The 22,564-nt window shown below is 47.7% G+C and overlaps 2 protein-coding genes and 1 long non-coding RNA gene across 3 annotated transcripts; 1 reads left to right on the forward strand and 2 right to left on the reverse strand.

The window, feature by feature from the left end:
- Positions 1–393: 393 nt before the first annotated feature.
- LOC118230246 lies at positions 394–14,157 on the reverse strand. Its single transcript, XR_004765811.1, has 3 exons — positions 14,072–14,157; positions 13,519–13,574; positions 394–1,206 (listed from the first exon to the last, which is right to left on the reverse strand). It is a non-coding gene; the product is annotated as an uncharacterized LOC118230246 (long non-coding RNA).
- Positions 6,046–13,513, forward strand: chgb (chromogranin B). Its single transcript, XM_035423087.1, has 5 exons — positions 6,046–6,333; positions 6,766–6,812; positions 6,950–7,043; positions 9,797–11,379; positions 13,017–13,513. The coding sequence occupies exons 1-5, from the start codon at positions 6,288–6,290 to the stop codon at positions 13,098–13,100; spliced, it is 1,854 nt and encodes a 617-aa protein (XP_035278978.1). The 5' UTR covers positions 6,046–6,287; the 3' UTR covers positions 13,101–13,513.
- Positions 14,158–14,817: 660 nt separating the features above from the next.
- trmt6 (tRNA methyltransferase 6) lies at positions 14,818–22,306 on the reverse strand. Its single transcript, XM_035423088.1, has 11 exons — positions 22,011–22,306; positions 21,644–21,774; positions 21,128–21,237; positions 19,959–20,050; positions 19,361–19,444; positions 18,143–18,267; positions 17,479–17,771; positions 16,564–16,649; positions 16,081–16,183; positions 15,900–15,986; positions 14,818–15,322 (listed from the first exon to the last, which is right to left on the reverse strand). The coding sequence occupies exons 1-11, from the start codon at positions 22,121–22,123 to the stop codon at positions 15,161–15,163; spliced, it is 1,386 nt and encodes a 461-aa protein (XP_035278979.1). The 5' UTR covers positions 22,124–22,306; the 3' UTR covers positions 14,818–15,160.
- Between the last annotated feature and the right edge of the window lie 258 nt (positions 22,307–22,564).

Raw genomic sequence — 22,564 nt, forward strand, 5'->3', positions numbered from 1 at the left:
AACACACATTCATCCATTCACACAGCTCACTCACACACATAACACACATTCACCCATTCACACAGCTCACTCACACAGATAACACACACCTTCACCCATTCACACAGCTCACTCACACAGATATCACACACATTCACTCATTCACACAGCTCACTCACACACATAACACACATTCACCCATTCACACAGCTCACTCACACAGATAACACACACCTTCACCCATTCACACAGCTCACTCACACAGATAACACACATTCACCCATTCGCACAGCTCACTCACACAGATAACACACACATTCACTCATTCACACAGCTCACTCAAATGCATGTCACTTATTGGGCAGCACTGAACAGAAAGCAGTTAGATATCCTACTAGTGAGAGAACCAGTTGTGCTAAATATGCACCATTCAAGAACAAGAAAATTTCAATATCAAAGATGGGATATTTATAACAATGTTACATAACTTCTAACTTTTTTTCTCTGAAGCGGTTTCTGCATTATGGCAAATTTAAAAAAAGAAGAAAAACAGCACTAACTCTAACAAAAACACCGGCCTGGACTGAATCAGTATTCATTCCTAAGAAGCTGTGCAAATCGTTTCATTGGAAACACAGTTGGGTGATAAAACTGATGATTGGCGATCCAGCCAATCTGTGCTTGTTGAGAAATGAAGCCACCAGAGTGAAGGGAGAAAAAGTCTGACTGAAAGCAGGGGTGTGTTTACCGGCCCCAAAACACAATTCCAATATTTTTCAAATCGGCCCCAAAAAACCACACATATAAAAGTGATGTTTAGCAATTTAGGGAAAGTGCACACGCCCTACATTAGTGTCCTTAAAATTGTGAGGCCTTAGCAGCCCAAACTCAACTGACAGCATTGCTTTTGTGTGCTCAAAGCTGTAGTTACTTATTATTTGCGGTGGTCTGTGCTTATCTACAGGGCGCAAGATGCTTACTAAAGCACAGTTCATGCATTGTTTGGAGAAAATATGAACAAATAACAAAACAGAAACATTATAACTCACTAACGCCTTCCTCCGCCAACTCACCTGCCAACCGCCAACTGCCAGCCTGCTGCTGCCAAGCTCACTGTCCTCACCAGCCTGCCAAGCCATCCCGCGCACGTGCCCAAACCCGCACGCGTGTGCAGAAAAGTGTTCCAGCATTCCTCTGGGGGGTTACGCAGTTAGAAACTCTGTTTCCCTGACAACAGAACAGTGCAGAAGAAGGGCCAAATGTAAAATAAAGCAGTCGTTACGGAGTGAAAGTGTGAGGAGAGGCGCGTGGCACAGTCCAAGGGTTTGCCAGCTCATGTACAACTCACCCCCCATGCAATGGGCCACTGGGACCGACCCCCCCTCCCCCCGCAATGGTACTTTCTGTACTGTGATCCCACCTCTGTCTGTAACCCTCTCTGCTGCCCCAGTGCATGGATGGGCCCCAGGGCCTGGTAGCCATTAAGGCTCTGTTCTACCGCGTGGATGGGCCACAGGGCCTGGTAGCCATTAAGGCTCTGTTCTACCGCGTGGATGGGCCACAGGGCCTGGTAGCCATTAAGGCTCTGTTCTACCGCGTGGATGGGCCACAGGGCCTGGTAGCCATTAAGGCTCTGTTCTATCGCGTGGATGGGCCCCAGGGCCTGGTAGCCATTAAGGCTCTGTTCTACCGCGTGGATGGGCCACAGGGCCTGGTAGCCATTAAGGCTCTGTTCTATCGCGTGGATGGGCCACAGGGCCTGGTAGCCATTAAGGCTCTGTTCTACCGCGTGGATGGGCCACAGGGCCTGGTAGCCATTAAGGCTCTGTTCTACCGCGTGGATGGGCCAAACAATGACCGGTAACCCCTCAAGACAATGTATAATTGGCAGTAATGTTGCCCCAGGCTCACTTTTCCCAGAATTCTGTCGGGCCCTGTCGTCTGCAGCCAATGGGCATCGCTGCTCACTTTTTTCCCAGCAGTCTGTGGGAGAGGTCAGAATGGCGGGAAGCCGCTGCAGCGGCGGCAGGGCTTTGATCAGGCTGAATTGCAGGGGAAAGCGAGCCGTCGCAAACACCGAACACCGAGCGAGGGGAATTACAGCAAATCTGCTGCTGTTGCCTTTGATATGATTTACCTGAAAACAAAAAACAAATAAATAATAACCCACACAGTGTGCTCCCGACGGGGGGAAATTCCACTTTTGTCTCAAGACCTGGTTCTAATGCACCGTGTCACTGCACAGATCAAAGCTCAAAGGCTTTTTGGGGCTCTGATTTTAACATGGCTCTGGTCTGTACCATTAAAGTACGCCCCAGCATAGACATGACCTTTGGTAAAAGACAAGCAGCCCGTGAAGCACCGATCAGATGAGATGCTTCTTTTCAGGCGAATTCAGGATATTCTGCTGTTTTTTTAACGACACTGTATTTCTTTAAAGCTGGGCCGCCTCTTTATGGCTCAATGCAGTATTAATGGAGCCCAGAACATCCCCTACATGGCGTCTGTATAATTCATGGCACTCGGCTCACAAGATCCTCACAAGCGCTGAAAAACACAAGGCCGTAGCAACCCTGAAGCAGAGCGCCCGACGCGCATCCCAGAATGCAACACCAGAACCTCTCCCTTATTAAAACAAAACAGCAATCCCCCCCCGCCCCCCCACACCCCGAGCAGATCTCCCTGGTATTACCCTAACCCTCCCCACAAGCTCAGAAACAAGGGAAACGGCAGCAGAGGGGTCAAAGGTCACCCAAACCAGCGTGTAAAGAACAGCTGATTGGCCGTTTCCCAGCAGAGCCCCAGGTGCGCTGCGGTCAGGATCACCTGTGCTCGGCCCGGCCCTGCCCCCGGGACGTCCTGCCTGGTCCTGCCTGGACCTGCCACCGGGACGCCCTGCCCGCCCCGAGGTAAAGACCGCCCCGTATATCACACAGGCACGGCTCTGCCAGCACACCTGCAGTCTCTGCGAAATTCGGACGGGTGGCAGGGAGCCAGAGAAACGCCACTCCCCATCTGCTCCCTCTTCTCAGAAAACGGCTATCTACCGCGCCGGACCGGGCGGCATCTGGCCCTCACTGTCAGCGCCATCCGTCTTAATCCAGCACTCGCGCTCCATCGCCCGTCTGCCAGGCCCGTCTGGGGGGGGGGGGGGGGGTGCCCCGCTACCTGAAATCTAATCCCCACTGAGCCAGACCCACTGTGGGGAAGAGCACCGTTAACCCTACCAACCACTCGGCAGTCTCTTCAGACTGCACCTGGCCTGACCATCACAGGGCACTCCCAGTCCAGGACCCCGCTCAACAGATTACCAGCAGGTGAAGTAAACCCTGGGGTGAAAACTCCATTAGAGATGCACACCTGGGGGCCCAGCTGTAAACGCTGCTATTAAGACCTTAGACACAGACTCCTGCTGCTCCAAGCCTCACTGGGGGGTCTGATCTCATTTCAGCTGCCATTTTTACACCTTTAAGTCTTCCTCGGCTGATCTCGTTTTTAGTTAGAATACAAGGTATGCAACAAACGCCATTCTCTCTCTCACACTTTCTCTCGCTCCTTCCCTTGTGTCTCCTCCATTTTGTAATAGTGTGATTATCGAGAACCAGCCGCAATAAAAAACCTTGGTGCCGGATAGTCCCACCCCTCCTTCAAAGCTCAAACCTTCTTAATGAATGTTTTAATATTTTCACACTGCAACAGTCAGGCCCGTTTTCCAGAGAGTTCATTCATTACCCATAATGAGGGGACACGCTTCCCCTCAGAGTCCCTGCTGCATTTTTAATACGCTCTGGATGAGGGGCTCTGTGAAGTTTTTACAGTGTGCAGGGGCAGCATCAGCATCAGTAAGAATCCGTCATTTCATTCTGCCTTACGCAACAGCCTCCCATCCGAGAAACACTCGTGTGAGAGCCGAGAGCTTCCCAGGAGGGGTGTGAGGTTTGGGGCGCCCTTTACGGGGGGGTGCCAGGTCTCCGGGGGTTCCCCACTTTCCGACAGCCCTGCCTCATCGCTCTTCTGAAAGGCATTTCAGTCTGAGACTCCGTGCCCTGGTTCTTCCCTCTTATAGCCAGTGCCCAACATGCCCAAGAGAGCCCGAAAAACGACACGCCCCGAAACAAGACACGCCCACAAAACATGACACGCCTGGAAAACATGACATGCCCACAAAACATGACGCCCACAAAACAAGACACGCCCACATTACACCAATTAGGCTGAATCTTCTACATTCAATCAACAAAATACACAAGTAGGTAAAAACATAACTGCTGACTCACCATGAATTATGTATGGGTACCGTTTCCATAGTTTTTATTCCCTGTTTTTAATTCGACCTGTTAGATCTTATTTAGTTATTAATGCAGTTGTAATTATTTGTCGTTCATTAATGCGGTCGCATTAGTGTCATTTAGCCGAGGTATTTTTCACGAGTTTGGAGTGTTAATGGGTTAGAATGGAGTTTACATTACAGCACGTAATTCTGAGTCATTTCCACTGCTTCATAGATCTCACTCTCCGTGCAGCAGCTACATTATTTATAAGCACAGGCTCAGACTTTCTCCTTCTGTTCCTGTAACAGATGTACTGCAGCACATGCACAGATCATATATAGCCATCCCTCTACATCCTCCTCATACACTATTACTCATTTGGCTGCACATTGTCAGAAAATGAGAATACTGATGATGTGATTATAAAATATACAAAAATATCCCCTAGAAAAGTAAACTACAGGCTCCCCTTGAGGGAGAGACGCTGCACAGTAACAGTATAGCTGCGCAGACACTGACAGAAGCCCAGCTGCGCAGACGCTAACAGAAGCCCAGCTGCGCAGATGCTAACAGAAGCCCAGCTGCGTAGATGCTGACAGCAGCCCAGCTGCGCAAGCGCTGATGAAATTGTGAGTAACAGGGCCTCAGAAGCACTAGAGACCAGGACTACAAAGAAGACAGAAACAGTCACTGCGCTGTTGCACAGGGGTGATGAGGGGGACACGATTTACCAGGCAAAGTGCTGCTCTGTGGGGATGCAGAACTCAGGGAAAGTGCCTGGTTGGCCAAACCAAGTGCCTGTGAAGCAGCAGGGTGACAGGGGCGTTCAGCCCTCTCTCTCAGAATAAACCGTAGGCCTGAAAACCTAAAGTACCTTTTCCTGTGTTAATTAGATGTAGCTTAGATGACTTCTTTTTTTTTTAAATGGCAAATCTTTCAAGAGAATGGCCAAAGAGTGAGAGAAACAAGTCAAATGGTTCTCCTGGGGCTTAAAAAGCATTCTTCCAACTGCACAGCAATATGCAGCAATATATTCATTCTGCTCAGCCATTAAAGTCTGAAATCGTATTTTCCATTAAAGGGCTAAAATTGTTTAATTTATAAAAAAATAATTGCAAACAATGTCTGCATAAAAAATTACGACGATTAAGCTTATATAATTTTATTCTCATAATAGCAACTATAAACTGCATTCATAACGTAGACGGGTGGCAGCTTAAAGTGATGCTAAAGCATTAAAATGAGACTGTTCATAATAAATAAAAAATAATAATTCTGACCCCCGTAATTATGACAAAGCAAACAGACAATCGGATTTGAATTTGCACAGTAATAGAGGCTGAACAGTTACATTGAAATGTCACACGAAAACAAGTTTGCTGTAATTTTATAAGGAATCTACGGAGTTGAATATCCCTTATTGGATTTTATTGGATGCTCCCGGGAGACAAACGGAGATGCTTTCCCCTCCAATAGCGTCGAGGGGAAAGTATCCGATTTACTTCCCCAATAAGACGCCTATTGGTCTACAACTTTAAATGCTGTAGCCTACCCTCCTCACCAAGTCTGAGAAAAATGTAGAAATCATCGACGGACTAGCGAGCGAAAGCCACTTCAAACCGAATTCCTAATAAACTGCGGCACGCGCAGGGGGGGGGGGGGGGAGCATGTTGACATGCGACCGCGAAATTACCGCAAATGTCACATCATTCGCGGAGTTCGCAATACTAATAATTAAGTACGGATTGGCATTTTCTTGTTGGGGACTTCGTGACGCAGGTCTCTGGTAATAAGCACAACTCCCCCGCCTCCTCGGTCTGTAGACGGCTCTATTGTACCGACCCTTCTTATAGCGGAGCAGAATGATCTAGCTCGTTCTTGCGCAGTGAGCTGTGCACGCCGCTCGCGCTCCGACTCTCAGCGGGCGAGTTTTATTTCAACTTGCCGCGCGCTTTTTTTGTTTGTTTGTTCTCTTTTATTTTGTTACTGAACGAGCAACACAAGATCCATCGCCAAATATTCGCCACATTTTCCACTATGAAACTTGCGTTTCTTGTTGCTTTGGCGGTATCTTTCGTCGGAGGTAGGAAAATGCTTTTGGAAATAATGAGGTTTTGGAGAGGGGGAGGGAGCCTGTCTTTTCAGAACCGTGGACAGCAGCTTCAAGTGAGGGTAACGTCGGGCGGGAAGGAAATCATGTAGACTGGACAGATTTACTCCGCATGCAAAAATGTAATCCGACGGTATAATGATTCTTTATTCGTTTTCCACCTGAAGCTTTCAATTGGCAAACACAGTTTTACACCCTGTCTAAAGACAAAGTATATTTTGAATACACTGTCCAAGCGACCCTCTATTAGTTATTAGTACTGAGTAGCCAATATGCTGAGATAGAATCAGTCGACTTTGATCCGTAGCGGCACTAATCGTAAAATTTTACAGAGCCCTTGCTTGGACCTGGTCGCGTTTTATTTCGTTCCGTTCATTGTTTTGAAAAATATTCTTGCATTTGCAGATAATCTGTCCCTTCCCACTGGAGCAGAATCGAAGAGGGAGGACTCGGTACGTGTGTTTACACCAATAACAATTGAGAGGCATGTCGGGGGAAAAAAAGAAATTGAGAAGAAACTTGCGTTGTATTCTAGCAGCAGTAGCCTGTACAAGTGGAAGGGAAATTAAGACACGCTGTTCAATTTCAGGTGACGCGCTGCATCGTCCAGGTGCTGTCCAAGGCACTTTCCAAACCAAACGCGACGCCTGTGGATCCAGAATGCAGAGACGTCATAAAATCAGGTAAGTTCCCAATTCCCATAAGCAAGCTATGGCGTAACTTCGTCCCGACTATCCACGGGTACATACGCTGGCCTTTCAGCACTGTGGCTGTTAATATTAACGTTTTTTTTGCACTATAAAGTGGCGTATTTATAATGCATTTCATCCTCGGTCCACTCCGTTCACGCCAAAAGCTGCTACGCTGTCATTTGAAACCGCGGAAAAAAACTGGTTGTCTTTTGCACGTGCTAAATGGTTGCCTTTTTTGCTCGTTCACCCGAACCCAGGGGACGAGGCGTCTTATTCACGTCCTCCCTATTAGCGAGACACCGGAGTGAAATGTGACTGAGCCAACTCAAACGGTTCTATAACATTTACCTCTGACAGCGCCGAGACGATTTTATTGTATGCATATTTATTATAAGAGTTTGGGCTGCAGCCAATAGAAACGACGAAAATCTGGACATAAAGCAGTCGATAAATGAATTCATCTCCTCAGCGCTATAGACATCACGACTGCTGCATTCCACGGGGAATAAATGGTGTTTACTGGATAATACGTCGGATTTTGGGTGCAGTGCTGCACTAGTGAACTAAACTGCGATGCTCAGTATGTTTTAAAGCAGCTTGACAGCAGATTCATGCGCGAGCTCATAAAACAATGTTTTTAAAAACCTGTGTGAGCTTGACGACCGTAACAAAATATAAGGTAAAGCGATGTTTATTTTCTGGGATCACAGCACGATTCTGTTTGAATAATCTATGTAGACTCTCCGAACACGCTATTAGACTGGTGATATGTTCAGAGGTAAAATTCTTCAGACATTAAAATTCCTGTTAACGCAGATTTTCATTGTCGACTTCTATCAAACTTTTTTAAAACTCTGCGTAACTGCATTACCTAAAACACATTCACGTTTTAAGTGTTAAAGACGAACAAAAAATGCAAAAAATGCAAAAAATAATAATAATAATACTAATTGTAAATTGAAGTGATTTAAAAGAAAAAAAAAACAATTTCCAGTGTGCAATATATTATCTGTCACCGAGAAAAACACCCCCGCCCCCCTTCCCCATAACAGTTGAAGCTGTCGTGCTACGTCGTGTTCATAAACATTTTGTATTAAAGATTATTAAAGATTTCTCGCTGACCCTGAGCACTGAGCGGGGACACGATGCGCAGATACAGATCTCGTTTACTGAGCACCTGGCGAGAATGGACCACATTCCCCCGGGACATGAAATTACTCTTTCATAAAGAGTTGGATAAACATCTGACATGGATCTACTTTTATTCTAAAACAAACATATAAACATGTTAGCTAGATCAGCTGCAGTGCAAGGTAAATCTCCCAATCATAGATATTATCTGGGAAAACCACAAAATCCAAAATATATTTCTGCAAGAGGTGTACTCATTTTTTTTTTTTTAACAAAATCAACATCGTGTGCCCTCCAATACGCTATGTGCCAGATTCACTGCAGGCACAGAAAACCTGTGCCTACTGTGAGCTGAAGCCTTCAGTAGAGGGACTGGCCTTCAGTAAGCACGTTCAGCCCAATAAAGAAAAGGACCAGAGAAGGGGAATCATGTAGAGAGACTCCAAATGTATAAAGGACACAATGATGAGTACAAGTAAAAAACAGGCTATGTACGCAGAAAAATGTTCGATGTTCAAATCAACTCAGACAGCGTACATATGGTCCCTACTGGACTCACGTGTACTCTGTCGGAACTGGATGAACGCTGGAGTTTTTATACTGTGTAAATTTAATATACGAGGAAAGCGGTTGAAAGAGAGCTGCGCTCTATAAAATCTCCAGTCGTAAAAAACAAAGCGAACAAATCTCCCTTCCGAAAAAAAAATGAAGCAAATAGAGCATCACAGGGACGCGCAGTCCGGCCGTTTCCTCAGCACAGTTTCAGCGAGAGGAGGACATATAAATATCAGGAGGTGTGCAGACTGGAAGACACTGGATAGGACTCGCTCCAGCAGGTAAAGAAGCTCTGTGTCTGCCCAATATCTGAGTGTTTTCTGTCATCAGTAGGCATGCATTCATATTTTCTCTGCACTGAAATGAGCTAAGTCAGGTGACAGCGATGCCTTATGCCTACCTTTCCTACTTCTGAACTCACATCCCCCCAAATGCATGTCCACAGACTAAGTAATCCGTATAAAAGGCAATATCCAACTTTAAAAAGTGATCTTTTATGCTTTTTAAGCCATCATTAAGATGAAGTTTAAAGCATGGAGTGTTTTTATGTCAGTGACAGTGTCCTCTGTCAGGAGAGAGGGAAACGTAACTTTGCATCAGGCTCTGTTACATATGGAGTGAGCGGCACAGCCCAGGCCAGCCAGCGGACCACTCTGGCGAGCTCTGACTGATGCGTGTCCGAGCTCTTAATGACATCGTTCATTTTAGTGCTTCCTCTTTTTCACTCTCTTTCAAGCTGAGCTCACACAGACACGAGACAGAGGAAGATGGTTCATGTGCAGCTTTCGCAAGGGTACTGTGGGTGTTGGATCAACCAGTAGGGGTCACTACTGCTAAGCAAATAAATACAGCTACCCCGGCTTACTGAACCCCCTCCTCCCGCGGCGGTGCTACGGTCACCCAGCTAACACAAAACGTTCTCGCAATGTCGCCAACATGTGGCAGCACTGTTATAACACTGGCAAAACATTCCAGTAACGATGTGAGAACGCTCTGTGCCAGCTGCGATTGCGTGTATCCCTTTGTTGCGTAGTAACAGGCCCCCGTCTCCCCCGCAGGCGTGAAACACGAAGCCGCGGCGAAGAAGAGCGATGATGAAGAGGTGGTCCAGAACAAGGAGGAGGAGGAGGAGGTCAAAGGTCGTGAAGAGGAGCCCAGCCTCAGAGACCTGAACAAAGAGGATGCCGAGAACATCAAGGAGCTCCTGAAGGCGATGGAGGAGAAGCGCCAAGATCTGGAGGACAAACGTCACCATGGAGACGGCACTGAGGATGAGGAGGAGCAGGAAGAAGAGGACGACGTCTCCAAGCGAAGTCACCACGGCACGTCAGACCACAGCCCCAGGGAGGAGCCAGACGCCGACGAGGAGAAAGAGAAGCGCATCTGGAAACCCACTCACAGGTACCACCACAAAAAGCATCGCCGCAACGGAGAGCCATCGGAGGAAGAGTCTGAGGAGGTGAGCTCCGAGGAGAAGCGGTCGGAGTCTGAGGAGGAGGCCGAGGACAGAGAGAAGCGCATCTGGAAACCCACACACAGATACCACCACAAGAAGCACCGGCGCAGTGGAGGCTCGGACGAACAGTCGGAGGAGCTCGCCTCTAAAGAGAAGAGGTCTGAATATTCGGAGGAAAGTGAGGAGAGGGAGAAGCGCATCTGGAAGCCCACACACAGATACCACCACAAGAAGCACCGGCGGAGCGGAGAGCCTTCGGAAGAGGAGTCTGAAGAAATCACCTCTGAAGAGAAGCGATCCGAATCCTCAGAAGAAAGTGAGGAGAGAGAGAAGCGGATCTGGAAACCCACTCACAGGTACCACCACAAAAAGCACCGGCACACCAGAGGCCAGTCGGACGAAGAATTGGAGGAGCTGAGCTCTAAAGAGAAAAGGTCAGAGTTCTCCGAGGAGAGTGAAGAGAGAGACAAGCGCATCTGGAAGCCCACGCACAGATACCACCACAAAAAGCACCGCCGCAGTGGGGAATCCTGGGAGGAGGAGAAGAGGAGCCAATCAGATGAGGGCGAGGAGGACGAGAGGGTCAGACTAGGCCACGCGGAGAATAAGAGACACCATCCAGCCGAAATCTTTGAGGAGGTCCTCAAGCGGCATGGCATGGAAGAGGACGAGGAGGAAGGGCCAGAGCAGAGGCACCGCCCATCAAAGAAGAGACACGAGGAGGAAGAGGAGGAAGAGAAGAGGCACCTCGACAAAGAAGACGAACCTCGCCGAAATGAGGACGACGAAGAGGAGGAAGCGGAGAAAGAGGCAGCGATGAGGTACCTGCTGGCCAAGAAGAGGAGCGAAGAAGAGGGGCACCTCCTCAGCGAGGAGGAGGAGGAGGCGATGGAGAAGAGGTCTCCCTGGGAGTACCGCGGCTACTACCACCCGGCCTGGTGGAAACGCGCGGCCCTGGGGGGCGGGGCCCTGAGGGGCGGGGCCCCGGAGGCGGAGGAGGAGGAGAGGAGGAGCTGGTGGAGTGAGCGGCCAGCCCACCGCCCGCCAGAGAAGCGTCCGTACTCCGCCAGCCAGATGGACCAGCTCGCCAAACTCCTCAACTACAAGAAGGCCGAGCTGGCCGGCCTATCGGAGCCACAGGAGGAGAAGCGGACTCTGCACCAGAGGCCTCTCACCCCGGAGGAGGTAATGTGAGGGGGGACACAAAATCCCACTAATAATGAATCCGTTTTCCTTTTTTTTTGTTTTTTTTAAAGAGGGAAATCTTCATTTTCTTCATTACTGCTCGATTCCCAACTCATCACATATTGGCACTTAGTCAGAAGCCCTTGGCGTCACTCTACAACACACAAGGATGTCCTAGGTAACCCTATAGACATCAGTAGAAACCCACAGCATCTTTATGTTGACGCCATGTGTAAACACGTTATGTAGACGCCAAGGGTAAAGGGGAACAGTGTATCTTGCCAGATCGTAACAATCCAATGTAACTGCAATGATTTTGGAAAAATTAAACATTGTGAATCACAAATTACAAGCAAGCAAACTAGAAAGGTATAGCCTTCCCCCATCCTTTCTACCCTGGGTGTCAACATAAAGATGCTGTTGAGACAAACAGCAGTCACAGTGCTCACACTGGGCTCTAAAACACATGCATGATTAATTTCATCTGGGATGTACAAACTTCACCCCACAGTCCTTCCAAGGCTATGAAACATGTTGGAAATATTGCAGGAGGAATTACATTTCTTCAGCTGCCAGCTGTAAACTAGCTGAAACTTCAACACTGTCTGAAACCCAGAGCGCACACACACTGGGCTGTAAATACACCAATGTTGTGTGCGGGCCTTGGGGCCATAACTCACGGGCCAAACTAATTTTGCTGAATTCAAGTATAAAACTGAGCATGAGGGATCTGCAGCAGGAGGCAGCGATATTTCAGCGAATCGAACCCAAATGATTTCAGATATAAAGACCTTTCTCCCGCCAATTTAAGATTTGAAGAATTGAAAGAACAGGAAGAATGGAAGCATAAATTCTCAGCGTTACGGCTCCCATGATGCATATAAAATATATATTTTATCGCACATTTTTGCGCAGGATCAATGCTCGAGACAGAGACAGAACTACAGAACCGCCAATTTGTGTGTGCACGCAGGCGTGCGTGCAGGTGTGTGTGAGACTGTGTTGATATGCGTGTGTGGTCAATTCCAGAGAGCAGAATTGCTCTCGGTTAGCGGGCTGAAATTGCCACTAGCCCCCCACCCCCATGCGAATACTTCGCCGCGAGTTTCCCATAATTACACTGCAGGCGCTCCGGCACGACCGGGCAGCTGTCACCGCTCTAGAGTGGGAGGATGCATTGCCTTTACCCCCCCCCCCCCACCCCCCACCCCCCACCCCCCACCATGCCCCGTAACGATCGCACTGGGACCAAATACGAGTTTCTGACTGCGTCCCCCGAGCTGAGTACGCTAAGCCCAGTGTTACACTACAGGCACATAAGGGCTAGGGGGCTAATTGATCTCTTCCTACGGTTTTCCCGAGGAGCACGCTACAGTGCAGTGCTGTCTCAGATGCTGCAGCTGCAATAATTGGAGCCCAATTAAAAGAGGTTTGGCCCAAAATGTCAGACAGAAATGTCCATATATAAATGACTTAAAAAGAGGCTTTACTGTACCGGTCATTGGACCTTGGGACGAGCCGCTCGCTACAAGGGCCGCGATTAGAGACGGATTCAGCTTCAAGGCGATACTTCACCCTGTTCGGACCGCCGGACGAAATGACAGCGACTCTTTCCCCACCCCCCGTTTTCTCTGCAGGAGAAGGAGCTGGAGAACCTGGCAGCCATGGACGTGGAGCTTCAGAAAATAGCGGAGAAGATCCACGAGACGCAGAAGGACTGAGCGGGGACGTGACGGAGAGCGACGGCTTCTACGGCCAGCGTAACGAGAGCGACGGGCGATGGCCGCCGTCTGACATGCAGGGCGGCCGCTCTTCTGCTGAAAATAACATTATTTTAAAAAGAGTATTTAAGAAAAAAAAATAGCATTGTTCCTGATGCACTGGAGTAAACATTTGTATTTGTGCCATTGAATTAAAAACATTTAAAAAGTTACACACACACACAAACAGACGCACACACACACTGGCATGGGAATCATTTAGAACTACATAGAAACCTATATGGAAAAACAAGTGTTTTGCTTATGCGTTGAACATTTGAATGATTGTCTGTGTTCTTAACAGGTCATTGTTTCTTTTCTGGCAGTTGCCATTGCATCAATAAAGATTATGAATTATTCTGGGACCAAAAATACTCACCCTCTGAGGATAATGCTTTTCACGCAATCCAGTGCGCCACTTAGCATTAAGTACTTCTGAAACATACAACAAATAACAGAATCCTTCATTTGGTGAATTTCTTCACTAAGACACGTAGCCCACAGTCAGTAATGAAGGTAAATTAATTAACATAGGACTGACCGACTGTAACGTAAATAAAACGATGTTAGCCTACTTGAGTTCAAGAAAGATGTGGACCTATGCCCATTGCCCACAGCTAACATCTATAAAACACCTTACAAGATTTCTGTCAGATGCTTTTTTAATGGGCGCCATCATGATTATACGAGTCTAACACACAGCCACCATAGTCAGAACAACGAAATCCCCAGGTCCACACAGGCCTACCTCATTATGAACGACTTCCTGGACGACGCGATTTCTAGGTCACCGTTAAAACGACATTCCAACAAGGACGGTTATTAAAATACGGTTTACAGACTTCCATTAATCCACAACGTTTTAAGTTTCAATTATAGTATCTGAGCGTTATTTTAAATAACGTTAAACGTTCAAATTTTAAAATATTTACCTGAAAACTAGTTGGCTATATAACGTTAGCTGAAAGCGACGCCTCTTTTTCCGTTGCCTGTTAGGGCGCTCACACCTGAAGCCCCGCGTGCCAAATGATTGCACGCGCTCGCTTACAAATCTTTTTACGTTCGGAACGCGACAGGAAGTGCAGCTCCATAGTTCATAGTAAACAATTTCACGATCATATTTTGACTTGAAAAACGTACATTTTGGGGTGTAAAACATTACATAAACACAATTAAACGCCATAGCTGACATCCAAAACCTCACTTCACAAATTAATCACGAAAAATGCAGCTTAATGTATTCACGTTGTATATAATATCCATTCTTTTTATTCATAAAATTTTTTATCCCGTGTTTTTGTTTCTCCCATTTAAAAATGTTCTAATGCCCAGGTAGTTTAGTTCTTAAGCCTGACTGTCCGATTATTTAGTTGTCAGGAATACGTGCAACGAAATACTCTCATACTCTTGAGTTGAAGAATGTCTTGTTAATCATGATCTAGTTTCCCTAATTTATGCATTAACCTAAATACCTCAAATACAACATTCCCATGTGTGAAGGGAGGCACACATATTTCGAATTTTTTTTTTGTTACATAAAAATTAGGAGGCATAATAGTCTCAGCATTTAATGATTACACTTTACATTCACTGATTAAACCTGTTATCAGACTTTGTGATGTCACAGAGATGCATTCGCAGAAGTCAGACACGTGCAATGATAGCTCCACAAAATAAGGGCCTTCAAAAATGGCACGTTTCCACAACGTACTTTATTGAAAAGTCTATACACAGGGAGATCGGAGACACGCTGTGCAAGCCTGACGTAGCCTAAATCCACGTGTCCATCGCTTGCCAGTTGCCGCGAAGGAAAAAAAAAACGGATCCAATATTTCAACATTGCACTGGACTTTTTGAAACGTTACGTTAGACGCAGCTTTGGCGAAACAGGCTCTATGGCATTCCCGTCAACGCACAAAAAACAGCAAAAAAAGGATTTGGTTCACTCCAAGGGACAGGAATAAAAATTAAAACTACAAAAAAAAATACATATATATATATAGAGTGTCCCAACACCGACGTCAGCCATCCGCTTCCTGCAATTTGATCCTTTTTGGGGAGGGCTCTTCGGCACTCTGTGGGGGGGTCGGCTTGGGTGGGCCAGCCATGACGGTGGTCCCCGACAGGATGTACCCCCCTCCCCCGCTCATCAGCAGCACCGGGTGAGTCCTGTTGGGCAGAACCTAAAAGGCAGACCAAGAGCGGACAGGGTCAAAGTTCAATGTCTCTGCACCACTCCCATTGGCCTCCGCACTCATAAGAGCATCTGAACGGCCCAATCAGCCCACTTGGCCTCAGCGTCTCTGCAAGCTGTTATGCCTCTTAGACAGGTAGTTATGTACAAACGAGCATTCTAAATAATTCACCTGCTTAAACAACAGTAAATAATGTGTTAATTGTTGCTCTTTCTCTACAGATTTTCCCTGTATTTTTTTTTTTTTGCATCAGGCTTCAGTGTGTTTATGAGGTTCAGCCTTGTACCAAACAGTCAGCTGAACGTACCCCTGTTAACAATAATACGATGAGCTAATCACAGCGCCCCCTCCTGGCCAGACAACTACCCTACTCCCTCAACTCCCAGCATTGCGATCAGAGGCTCAGGTATGGAGAGTTCACCAGGCAGAGGTGGTTTATCAGATAGTAACTGACTTTACCTGGTAGTAATCAACTTTACCTGCTAGAGATGGAGTTTAACTGGTAGTAATAGTAACAGACTTTTCCTGGCAGTAACAGAGTTTATCTAGTAGAGGCAGAATTTACCTGGTAGTGACGGAGCCAGGTCTCGGTGAGTTGAAGATTAATGGTACCACCTTGTTCCCTGAGCTTAGTGTAGCACTCAATTAGTGGCTAGAGAGAGAGAGAGAGATCAGTACCAAGACATTCACAGCTCAGTAACCCATACAGCCAATCAGAGGCCAGTAACAACCCTTAAGCCAATCACCTCTCTGTACTGAGAGTACACCACGAAGGGGCGGGACGGGGCCATGAATTTCAGCAGAGCCAGCAGCACGGGACAGGGGTGGAGCCGACTGGCGATCACCAAGCTGAAGGGGGCGCAAACACAGAACACTGCATCAATACACCGCTTTCACACTGGAGGTCACATGATATTTTCCCGTCAGGCCCAGCATCCCAAATGTTTTATCTGCTGGCAAATAACCCCACCTGCTGCAGTCTGAACCCCCCCCCCCCAAACCCCCCCGTAACTCCTCCTCCCTGTGCTCTAGTCCTTGCTCCCATTAGCTGCTGTGTAATTATATTAGTGCAATTACCTCCCCTGACTCCCAAACACAGATCAGTACAAATCCACATATTCAACCTCTCCTTCTTCTCCATGTCTAAATCTCCATACGCTTCTGCTGCCCCCAAGTGGCACAATTAGGCACTGCAATAAAGACGACAAGTTCGGAAACTGCAGACCGACCCATCGGCATTCCTGGGCTGCAACAAAGCAGCAACAGCCAACTGCTTCTTCCTCTTCTCTTCGTTCTTCATCTTCCTCTCCTGAGCCTGAAGAACGCATTATTACAGTGAGAATGTGACTCCGCCCAGCTCAACACACACACGCATACGCACACGCACACTCTACTAACAACACTGAGCCATTTGGTCATTTAAAAACATGCAGCACAGTAAGTGCTTTATCGCTTTGGACTTCCAGTTCATCCCCCTCCTCTCAACATGACTGAGCACGTGCAAGCTTTCACTTGGAGCCTAATTCTTCAAGTGTTCACGCAAGCACACTTCAGACCCAAATCAGATGAATGGAATCAGGAATGCCACACAGTATTTAGCAAGGTGGATGCTCTGGATTCAGCAGAATGACGCTCTGGATTTAGCAGAATGACGCTCTGGATTCTACGCTCTGGATTCAGCAGAAGGAAGCTCTGGATTCAGCAGAATGACGCCCTGGATTTAGCAGAGCTACGCTCTGGATTTAGCAGAATGACGCTCTCTTTGTCTCGCAGATTGACAATGACTCGGCACTCCTCTTCGCTGTGCAGTAAATGATGGAGCTTTAGTCACCCTGAAGCCCAGATTGCTGCATGAACGTCACTTGGAGAAGACGGATGCATCTGCACTAACCAGCGCACAGCATAACTCAACATTATTTACTGAGGCCTTCACACAGTCCTGATTCTGCAGCTAGACAGAGAGAGAAACAGCAGAGGATAAGAAACGTGAAAGAAAGATAGTAACAGAGAGAGAGAGAGAGACAGAGAGAGAGGGGCAGACAGAAACAGAATGAGAGGGGAGGAGAAAGAAAGAAGCAGAGAGAGAAAGAGCGAGAGAGAAAAGGAGACAGACAGAAGGAGAGAAGTAGAGAGATAGAACATACTTTATCTTCCCTGCGTTTCTCCCTGTCGTCAGTCTCCCTCTCCATCTCAGACTCCATTCTCTCAACGGTGGAGTCCCCGCCCCCTGACTCCTGGCTCCGCCCCTCGGGATTGGGCTGGGGCGGGGCGTCAGGTTCCTGGGCGTCCGGTGAGAGCCGGCCAGCCAGCAGGGGCTGCACCTTGCAGAGGGGGAAGTCGTGCAGCGTGTGCAGGAAGTGCTTGGGGAAACCGAAGCTATCTGTGGCGGCGCGGACTGGCCCCCCGCCCGGGTACATCTGTATGACCGAGCCGTGACCTGAGAGGGGTCACAACACACACACGCACACGCCGCAAGCACACACACACACACGCAAGCACACACACGCACGCACACGCCGCAAGCACACACACACACACACGCGCACAGACACACACACACACGCACGCACGCACACGCACACGCACGCACACGCCGCAAGCGCACACACACACACATACACACGCACGCATTAAAACAAAAACAACCTGTCAGAGATGGGTCAGAACCAACACAAATCTGTCATTTCATATTTTTTGGGGTGGGTGTCAGCTACAATAACAACATTCTGCAGCGGGACACTAAGCTCCTGATCACGGCCCAGGTTTGACCGCACTGAGTCAGGCGGTGCTCCGGGTTCAAACCCGTACCTCCCATCCGCTCCATGACCGCGCCCAGCACCAGGCCGGCACACGTCTCGAACACGATGACCTTGCTCCCTGCGTGGATGTTCCCCAGCGTCAGCATCTGGGCCAGGCTGTCGTAGCGCAGGTGACTGCGGACACACAGGTGAGGAGACAGCTCAGCTAACACACAGGTGAGGAAACAGCCCAGCTAACGCACAGGTGAGGAGACAGCCCAGCTAACGCACAGGTGAGGAGACAGCCCAGCTAACGCACAGGTGAGGAGACAGCCCAGCTAACGCACAGGTGAGGAGACAGCCCAGCTAACGCACAGGTGAGGAGACAGCCCAGCTAACGCACAGGTGAGGAGACAGCCCAGCTAACGCACAGGTGAGGATACAGCCCAGCTAACGCACAGGTGAGGAAACAGCCCAGCTAACGCACAGGTGAGGAAACAGCCCAGCTAACACACAGGTGAGGAAACAGCCCAGCTAACACACAGGTGAGGAAACAGCCCAGCTAATGCACAGGTGAGGAAACAGCCCAGCTAACACACAGGTGAGGAAACAGCCCAGCTAACACACAGGTGAGGAAACAGCCCAGCTAACACACAGGTGAGGAAACAGCCCAGCTAACACACAGGTGAGGAAACAGCCCAGCTAACGCACAGGTGAGGAAACAGCCCAGCTAACACACAGGTGAGGAAACAGCCCAGCTAACACACAGGTGAGGAAACAGCCCAGCTAACACACAGGTGAGGAAACAGCCCAGCTAATGCACAGGTGAGGAGACAGCCCAGCTAACGCACAGGTGAGGAAACAGCCCAGCTAACGCACAGGTGAGGAAACAGCTCAGCTAAGACACAGGTGAGGAGACAGCCCAGCTAACGCACAGGTGAGGAGACAGCCCAGCTAACACACAGGTGAGGAAACAGCCCAGCTAATGCACAGGTGAGGAAACAGCCCAGCTAACACACAGGTGAGGAAACAGCCCAGCTAACGCACAGGTGAGGAGACAGCTCAGCTAACACACAGGTGAGGAGACAGCCCAGCTAACGCACAGGTGAGGAGACAGCTCAGCTAACACACAGCGTTCTCACAATGTTCTCACAGTGGCAATCACAACATGGACAAAATTTAAGGAGTTTCAAAGAGTGTGGGAACCCTGTTTTTACCACGACCTCCACCTCACACAGTGAACTGTGAGCGGTCGGTAACCTGCTCTGCTGCGTTAAACGGGTCCTACCATATTTTCCCAGGCTCGCGGCCGTGATACATCTGCGCCAGGATGCGCGTGGACGGCTTCAGGATCGTCACGGTATTCTCATACCTGCAGCAACACCAGACAACAAAAAATCTAAATCTATATTCATAATATTTTCTATTTGGTACGAGCACTTATTAACAATGACATACACGCAAACTCATATTCTGATATTATTCCGAACAAGGCAATATCCTGAATAAAACATGGGACATGTAAGCAGCATAATTCGATTAAGTTCTCATTTTTGGACAGAGGGAGAAACTAACATTTTTGAGAAGCAAATGAAGATCACAAAGGTTGAAATGTTACATTTCATGCTTAATATGCACAGGCGTATGTAGATGGGAATATTAAAAGAACATTCATTTCCTAGTAGCCATGGAAACAGCTCATTCGGAACGTTTTTTTGTTCAAAATAACGGCAATAACCGGAATCCTGGGTGCATGTAAATGCAGTCAATGAGAAACAGGCACAGACCATTGGCTGCCTATCAGAATCACACGTGTGTAGCGTGTAGCATGTAGGAAGACCCGGGCCACAAAGACTGACGCAGCGTGTCAACATGGAGGGACTCACTTTTTCTTCTTCTTTTTGATGTACTTCTCCTGCGCAAACTCCGTCTTATCCCTGAAGCTCGAGCTGTTTTCCACAAGCTGCTGTACGATGTCCTAGAGACCAGAGAGAGAGAGAGAGAGAGAGGGAGAGAGAGGGAGAGAAGAGCACAACAGTTACTGGGTAAAATCCCAAGAATTTAGACCGCTCTAAATCACGGGTTTTCCCGTGGCTCCTCGTATACGCCAACGTGTGATGTGATGTAAAGTGTGCGCTGGGAGAGTTTGGGGACGGGCACGCCCCAGACACTACCGACACTCTTTTATGATGCATATTAATCAGTTTGTGACGTCTGTTTATGTACGTGCAGTTGTTCTGCTCACTAATAACCTCCATCCATCTCATAAACTGCATTTTAAATCTCTACAGGACTGTATGATGAACATTACATTTCAGGCGTCTATCAGACGCTCTTATCCAGACACAGCTCCCAGATTTACATGGCAAATCCATGTGCACACCGGGATATTTTACTGAGGCAATGCAGGTTAAGCACCGTAAGCATCTGCAGCCGAAACTCCCCAGATAAAGGGGGAAGTTTGCCATTTTACCGCAGCGCATTGGGGCAACGCAGCACTGCAGGAAACAAATATAACAGTGCAGCAGCACCATTTATCTGCGGCTAGACGGGTAAAAAAAAAACACCAAAACTAGTTAAATCCACATGCTATTACTTTTTTTGTTGTGGCAGCAATCTAAGCAAAAAAAGCCAGACTTATTTTCACAAGCTAAAATTCTGTCATGCTTGACAAAAACCGGTCTTCCGATTTGGCACCGTGATACAGTTCCCATTTTATGCTCTGGGTGACAATATTATCATCGGCGGACAGAATAAATATGTTTTTCGGTGAGTTCTTCCTTCATTGGTTAGGAATCAAAATTCAGGACACAAACCGTGGTCCTGGAGGTGCCAAACCAATACTAGACCTCAGATCAGAGCCACAGATCCACTCAAACATTTGATAACTTCTTCACGGAAACATACATTTTAGTTAACCATTAAGTTTAAAGCTGATTTGGGGATTAATGCCCTCAGGTTAGAGCTGAACAGGGTTTAAAGCTGATTTGGGGATTAATGCCCACAGGTTAGAGCTGAACAGGGTTTAAAGCTGGTTTGGGGATTAGTGACAGACCTGCCCTTTCAGACCCTGCCCCTTTAACGTCTCGATGTCGTCCCTGGTGAGCTTCTGCGACGTTCCGTCGTCCACGATGTTCCTGTTGTCCGTCCCAGCCTCTCTGACCTCTGGGAAGAACACAGTTCAAGACAGAACGTCAACCTGGAGTGACGTCATCATGATGTTACTGTTACACTAGCAGGCTTCAAACTGGAGTAACGTCACCACGATGTTACAGATACACTAGCAGGCTTCAACTTTAGGTGGTTAGCAGTGTTTCTAAAACTGCGAGCAGATTTTGCAGTGAATTTTGGACTGAGCTTTCCAAAATGAATGGTTTCGTGGCACGGTCAAATCTCGCCGTTAAAGGGCAACCATGATTTGACAACTTCAGCAGCCAGATTACGTCATCGACAGTCTGATGGCTCGTGGTGCCGCCGGCACAGCAAGACTGATACACACATAACGTGCACGCGTGACTCTCACGCGTGAATGTTAAAATAAACAACTTTTGTTGTCGGTGACTGACATTACCTGTGATGCTTTCTGTAATTTTGGGTTTTTTCGGCTGCAGTGTTCCGCCGGAAGCGACTTCAAATGCGGTCCCGTACAGCTCGCCGACGGCATTATCAAGGAAGAACCACTGCTTTTCAAAAATGACTTTCCTGCATGTTAGAATATTATAAAGCAATCAACAGGTAATAAAATCACAAAACGTTTTATCGATAGGTATTTGATCAGTATGACATCCATATCCAGTACACCTTAACTTGCTAGCAGCAGCCTTTTTATTTCTCCACCCTGTATCAATGCATAAAGCTGGATGCTAGGTGGCTACTGAGCTCAAAGAGATTACTAGCTACGTGTCCCCTCCGTTATGCTACTGTTTAGCTACACTTACCTATTCTTTTGTATTTGCGCAGCTTTGAAAATGTCTCCTCGTTTCAGCACCACGCAGTCGCCTTCTCCAATCGTACACAGTGCGTCAGGCGAATCGTCCACATTATTCGCCATTCCAACAACGTGATTTAGCAAGCTAGCTAACACGTTGAGGGTTTAAAGGCTCCTGACTGCTTTTCGAACCAAAAACCCCTGGCTAGCTAGCCAGCCAAACTATTTTTCGAATTAAAATGGACGTTTGTGTCGTCCAGTTTTTCCCACGTGCGTATGCACTTCCTAGAAAATAAGGAAGAGCAATCAATTGCAGATGTTAGGGGACGTTCCGCAGAAACAGTCAGCCATGATTGGTGTATCTCTGTCTCACTTCGCTTCTTAACCAATCATAGTAGAATATGTTGAGTGCGTTACTCAATAGCGTGGAGTGCTGAATATCAATCTGTAGCAGGAAAAATAAATGATCGCAGACACACAACAGGAGTATCAGCATTTTCTAAATTACAAACATATTAATGCGATAAGTTCTTGGACTAGACAAAAACTGTCCAAAAAATTGGA

The sequence above is a fragment of the Anguilla anguilla genome, chromosome 6, assembly GCF_013347855.1.
Source record: "Anguilla anguilla isolate fAngAng1 chromosome 6, fAngAng1.pri, whole genome shotgun sequence".
Taxonomy (NCBI): domain Eukaryota; kingdom Metazoa; phylum Chordata; class Actinopteri; order Anguilliformes; family Anguillidae; genus Anguilla; species Anguilla anguilla.

Bases quoted from the DNA above. Each gene is read 5' to 3' on its own strand.
- chgb (XM_035423087.1), top strand. From the start codon at position 6,288: ATGAAACTTGCGTTTCTTGTTGCTTTGGCGGTATCTTTCGTCGGAG. The intron at 6,813-6,949 runs GTACGTGTGTTT...GTTCAATTTCAG, and splicing joins AATCGAAGAGGGAGGACTCG to GTGACGCGCTGCATCGTCCA. The intron at 7,044-9,796 runs GTAAGTTCCCAA...TCTCCCCCGCAG, and splicing joins CAGAGACGTCATAAAATCAG to GCGTGAAACACGAAGCCGCG.
- trmt6 (XM_035423088.1), bottom strand. From the start codon at position 22,123: ATGGCGAATAATGTGGACGATTCGCCTGACGCACTGTGTACGATTGGA. The intron at 16,650-17,478 runs GTATGTTCTATC...TGCGTTCTTCAG, and splicing joins AGAAACGCAGGGAAGATAAA to GCTCAGGAGAGGAAGATGAA. The intron at 15,323-15,899 runs GTAAATTCTGCC...TCTGCCTTTTAG, and splicing joins CCTGGCTCCGTCACTACCAG to GTTCTGCCCAACAGGACTCA.